The sequence below is a fragment of the Medicago sativa genome, chromosome 3 (genome assembly GCF_051527215.1).
Source record: "Medicago sativa cultivar Bolivia chromosome 3, Bolivia_mono, whole genome shotgun sequence".
NCBI lineage: Eukaryota > Viridiplantae > Streptophyta > Magnoliopsida > Fabales > Fabaceae > Medicago > Medicago sativa.
In genome coordinates, this window is record NC_140751.1 from 15,042,655 (window position 1) to 15,048,656 (window position 6,002).

Genomic DNA, 6,002 nt, shown 5'->3' on the forward strand with positions numbered 1-6,002 from the left:
AACAACCCACACACGTATAATCAACCGTCAGGTTGTAAAGTAGACACGTGGTAACCATAGACTTTCCCCGAGGTTATCACTAGCTAGGGTTAGATAGAACTCACTGAGGCATTATGTCTCATCCCTCTCCTTTTTTGTTCAGGTTCTCAGGTTTCCCGCAGTAAAGGTAAAGAAAAGGTGCAGGTTTAGTATGCGTGCCAGGACTTCATCTTGGTGTTAAAGTAGTTGATGCATATGTATAATTATTAGCACATGTTGTATATTGGATGTATAATTAGATTTGTACGACAAACTTCTATGAAGAATGATGTAATATGAGACTTTGGTTGTTGAAGTTGTGTTTGATGACACAGTTATATTGTAAAATTAATGTATCCACTATCAGTTTTAACGCACTTTTGATTATTCTAGACACTATCAAAGTGGGCGTTACAAATTGGTATCAGAGCAGGTCGTTCCAGATTGTGCCTTGGGTCATTAATATTACAATCCAAGGAGTTGTTCTTTCGAGTTTAGGATATTGTCCTCATTGTTATATTTGGTTGAAATTGATCACTTTGACTTAAATATGACAGTTAGAGCGGAAATGTCCGGAGCGCGAAGAGGACGAGGACGGGGCCGGCCAAGGAATAATCAGAATGATGAGGAGAATGAGAATCCTAGTGCTCAGATGTGGGCACAGTTGATGCAGCAGAATCAGCAGATGATGCAAATGATGCAACAGCAGATCCAGCAGAATGCTCAATCCCATCAGCAGTGGGTTGAAGCTATGCAACAAGGTCCGGGAGTGCATCAACAGCATCCTCCACCTCCAGTTGTGGGGAACCTAGCTTTCCGAGAGTACAATCGGAACCATCCTCCAGAGTTCGATGGTAGTGGTGAACCACCAGAGGCTAAGAGGTGGATTAAGCACATGGAAAAGATTTTCCTTATGGCCAACTGTACCGAGGAAGATAAGGTGATCTTTGCAACTAATCAATTCCGGGGTGCAGCCCAAGATTGGTGGGAAACTGCTCGGCGTAGGATGGAGGCTAATGGGCTAGAGTTGAATTGGGAGAATTTTAAGCAAGTTATGAAAGAGAAGTACCTTCCTATGACATTCAAGGTCAGAAAAGAACAAGAATTTCTTCACTTGAAACAGGGTAACATGTCCGTGACGGATTTTACCAAGAAGTTCGAGGAGTTATCTCATTACTCAACTCACAATGAGTATGCTGGTAATGAAATGTGGAAGGTTAATCATTATAAGCATGCTTTGAGGGGCGAGTTGTATGCGGTGGTCAGTCAACAGAGGTTGACAAACTTTGATGAGATGGTACATAATAGCTTGGAAGCTGAAAGAGGTTTTGACAGAGCTGCTAAAGAAGGTACCACTGCTTTCGATAGAAGAAGAGGTAGCTTTGTTGATAAACATCATGAGAAGTTGAAGCCAAAGGGGTCTCCTCAGAGAGGTAAACAGTCGGGTTCTTTCAGATCCTATCCAACTTGTAAGAAATGTGGAAAAGCTCATACGGGGGAATGTAAGCTGGGTGACAACTCTTGTTATGCTTGTGGCCAGACGGGACATTACATGGCAAATTGTCCAAATAGAGGAGACAAAGGCAAGGGAGCAAGCACTACAATGACTAGAGGAAGGGTGTACTCACTAGATGGGAAGAAGGCTCAGGAGAATGAAGACTTGATCGGCGGTATGTGTTTTCTTGGTCAGAATCCCATTAGAGTTTTGTTTGATTGTGGTGCCTCACGTTCCTTTATTTCTTTTCAATGTGTGGAAACTCTTCAATTGTCCGTTTCATTACTAAAGCCCCCTATGATGGTGACTACGGCCACCGATGGAGGAGTCGTAGCTAATTATGTATGTGAGAATTGTCCTATCACCGTGTCTAGCAAGACTTATTATATAGATTTAGTATGTCTTCCGATGAAACAACTTGATGTGATTTTGGGAATGGATTGGCTGTCAGCGAATCATGTGTATATAGGGTGCGCAGAAAAGAGTATCTATATGCCAACTAGTGATACAGTGGAAGGAGTAGCTTTGTCAGAATTGATTAAGCACACATATCAGATGGCTCGGTTTATTTGTGCTCAAGATAAGAGATTTTATGTGATGCTCACTGTGACTCCAGAAACAGATTTAAGTCCTAGCGACATTCCAATTGTCAGTGAGTATTTGGATGTTTTTCCGGCAGATATCACAAGTTTACCTCCCGAAAGAGAAATTGAGTTTTCAATTGATTTGATTCCAGGAGCAGAGCCAGTATCAGTAGCGCCTTATAGAATGTCCCCCCTAGAACTCAAAGAATTGAAAGCCCAGTTAGAGGAGCTTATTCAGAAGCATTTCATCAGGCCTAGTGTTTCTCCTTGGGGTGCACCTGTATTGTTAGTCAAGAAGAAGGATGGTAGCATGAGGTTGTGTATTGATTATCGCCAGCTGAATAAGGTGACCATAAAGAATAAGTATCCCTTACCAAGGATTGATGACTTGTTAGATCAACTCAAGGGAGCGTCAGTGTTCTCGAAAATTGATCTCAGATCGGGATACCATCAGATTCGTATCAAGTCTTCAGATGTGTCCAAGACGGCTTTCAGAACACGATACGGGCACTATGAATTTTTGGTCATGCCATTCGGGGTAACCAATGCCCCAGCAGTTTTCATGGACTATATGAATCGGATTTTTCAGCCATATCTAGATCAGTTTGTCATTATTTTCATTGATGACATTTTGGTTTATTCCAAGAATCCGCAGGAACATGCTCAACATTTGAGAATAGTGTTGGACATTCTTCGGGAGAAGCAATTGTATGCAAAGTTCAGTAAGTGTGAGTTTTGGCTAACGGAAGTCAGATTTCTGGGTCATGTTATTTCTCAGGGAGGTGTAGCAGTGGATCAGTCGAAGGTAGAGGCCATTCAGAATTGGACTAGGCCAAAGAATGTGTCAGAAGTTCGAAGCTTTTTGGGACTAGCTGGCTATTATCGCCGTTTCATTATGAAGTTTTCCCAGATTGCTTTACCCTTAACTCGACTCACAAGGAAAGATGTACCTTTTGAGTGGGATGAAGAATGTGAGAAGAGTTTCAAGACTTTGAAGAAGAAGTTAACACAAGCACCAGTCTTGACTCTTCCAGACCCGGAGAAGAGATATGTTGTGTTTTGTGATGCATCGTCTAAAGGACTTGGAGGAGTACTCATGCAAGAAAACAATGTGATAGCTTATGCATCTAGGCAGCTCAAGACTCATGAAGAAAACTATCCCACCCATGATCTAGAATTGGCAGCCATAGTGTTTGTTTTGAAGAGTTGGAGACATCATTTGTATGGAGCACAATTTGAGTTGTTTAGCGATCATAAGAGCTTGAAGTACTTGTTTGATCAGAGGGATCTGAATATGAGGCAGAGGCGTTGGATGGAATACCTAAAGGATTTCGATTTTGAATTGAAATATCATCCGGGAAAAGCCAATGTTGTAGCGGATGCATTGAGTCGTAAAGCCTTGATCCAAGCCGAAGTAAAAATGCATGTTTGTAAGTTGCACGAGGAGATTCGAGACCTTAACCTTGAAGCCACAGAGGATGTTGATGGTATTTGGTTACACAGATTAGAAATCACTTGTGACTTGCGGTCAAGAATTGTACAAGCACAGGAGACAGATGGTGACTTACGAAGGAGAATTGGTCATCCAGAATTTTCTATAGCTTCAGATGGGGCAATTTTATTCGAAGGAAGAATTTGTGTACCGAATGACGCAGAACTCAAAAGGATGATTTTAGAAGAAGCACACAAGAGTAGTTTCTCGATTCATCCTGGTGCTACCAAGATGTATCGCGATCTAAGGAGAGATTACTGGTGGCCTGGAATGAAATCAGATATTGCTGACTTTGTAGCTAGATGCCTGGTGTGCCAACAAGTTAAGATTGAACATCAAAGACCAGCGGGGTTGCTACAACCGCTAGAGATTCCTCAGTGGAAATGGGAGCAGATATCTATGGATTTTGTGGGAGGCTTACCTCGTACTCAGAGGGGACATGATTCCATTTGGGTAATCGTGGATAGATTAACTAAGTCGGCTCATTTCTTACCGGTTAAGTCTACCTACAAAACCTCTCAGTATGCAGAATTGTTCATTTCAGAAATAGTTAAGTTACACGGTGTTCCAGTGAGTATCGTGTCGGATAGAGATCCCATCTTCACCTCACACTTCTGGAGGGCTTTCCAAAGGGCTTTAGGGACTCGCTTGAAGCTGAGTACGTCCCATCACCCACAGACTGATGGACAAACAGAGAGAACCATCCAGACCTTAGAAGATATGTTACGCGCTTGCATATTGGAAGATGGTGGAAGTTGGAATCATCACTTACCTTTAATAGAGTTTTCCTACAACAATAGCTACCACTCTAGTATTGGCATGGCACCTTATGAAGCTTTGTATGGTAGGAAGTGTAGAACTCCTTTATGTTGGGCTGAGGTAGGAGATAAGAGTATTCTTGGACCAGAAATCATTCAAGAGACAACTTTGAAGATTAAATCAATTCAGGAAAAGATGAGGATAGCTCAAAGTCGTCAAAAGAGTTATGCGGACAATCGACGAAGGCCTTTAGAGTTCAATGAAGGTGATCATGTATTCCTGAAAGTTACTCCCAAATTAGGCTTGAGGGGTACTTTCAAGGTTAAGAAATTGTGTCCTAGGTATGTAGGACCGTTTTTGATACTCAAGCGTATCGGACCAGTGGCTTATCAATTAGCTCTACCACCAGCTATGTCAGGTATACATGACGTGTTTCACGTGTCCCAACTGAAGAAGTATATACCGGATCCTTTCCAACCAGTTGAATTGGATTCTATAGAATTGAAATCAGATTTGACATTTCAGCCAGAACCAGACATGATAATAGACCGTGATGTCAAATCTCTCAGAAACAAAGAGATTCCTATAGTGAAGGTAGTATGGAAAGGTTCACCGGATGGTGAAGCTACGTGGGAACTAGAATCAGAAATGTTGAAGCAGTATCCGCACTTGTTTTCAGGTAAATTCTAAATTTCGAGGACGAAATTTTTTTAAGGGGGGTAGAGTGTAATACCCCGTCCGTTTAGGTTGCGAGTAATATCAGTTAACGAAAGAAAGTGCGCGTCTGAGCTTAGGGGCGTAATTGGAATTTGAACTGGAGGGGTATTTAAGGACAAAAGGTCCCAAAATATTCATTTTCATTTGAACTTTCTCTCTCTAGGTTTCCAACAAATATTTCTCTCTCCCTTCTCTCTAAAATTTCGGCCCAATCTTCCCTCCATAATCATCCACTCTTTGTGAAATTCCTTGAGGCAAGCATCATGGAAAGGGACAAGAAGTTTATGTTGGAAAACACCTAAAGATTGTAGAAGCAAGCTCTCTCTCTCTTGATTCTTGTCTACCTAGGGTTTGGTTAAGCTTAGAAGCACTTGAATCTTATTTCTTTTGGGCAAGGTGAGTTCTTAGTTAGAAAAACCTTCCTTTGGTTTGAGCTTCCTTGGTGTGTAAGCTTTGATTGTGCTAGATGTGTTTATGAACTTCAAAGCTAATTCTTGATGAATATTTGTTAAGGTTGCCATGAAATATGTTATTTATTGCTTTAGTATGTTGCTGGATGTTTTGGTGCATTGCAGGAAGCATTAGGATGCGTTTTGGGTCAAAAATTGCAATTTTGGTACCACAGGCCCGAAGAGCTACGCTATTAGCGAAATTCTACGCTAATAGCGCAGCTCCCCAGAAAAGCCACGCCCCAGGGGCGCTAATAGCGCAGCCCTCTGGAGTGGCCAACTTAATTTTGGCCTTTTGGCCCTCCCTCGGGTCGGTGGTGCGTTCCGAAGTATCTCTTTCATCGTTTTCCAATCTTATAACCCCAAAACGACATCTAGGCAATGCATCTAACACGTAACGATTCTCGAATTAAAAATCATGGCAATCATAACATAATCATTAGGGATTTCTAGTGAGCAACTCACTTGAATGTGAAAGGGAAAGTAAT

The 6,002-nt window shown here is 41.8% G+C and overlaps 1 protein-coding gene across 1 annotated transcript; it reads left to right on the forward strand.

Annotated features, from left to right (window-relative positions):
* The first annotated feature begins 568 nt into the window (after positions 1–568).
* LOC146936014 (uncharacterized) lies at positions 569–2,270 on the forward strand. The gene is made up of 2 exons (XM_085749128.1): positions 569–2,161; positions 2,250–2,270. The coding sequence occupies exons 1-2, from the start codon at positions 569–571 to the stop codon at positions 2,268–2,270; spliced, it is 1,614 nt and encodes a 537-aa protein (XP_085605254.1).
* Positions 2,271–6,002: the final 3,732 nt, after the last annotated feature.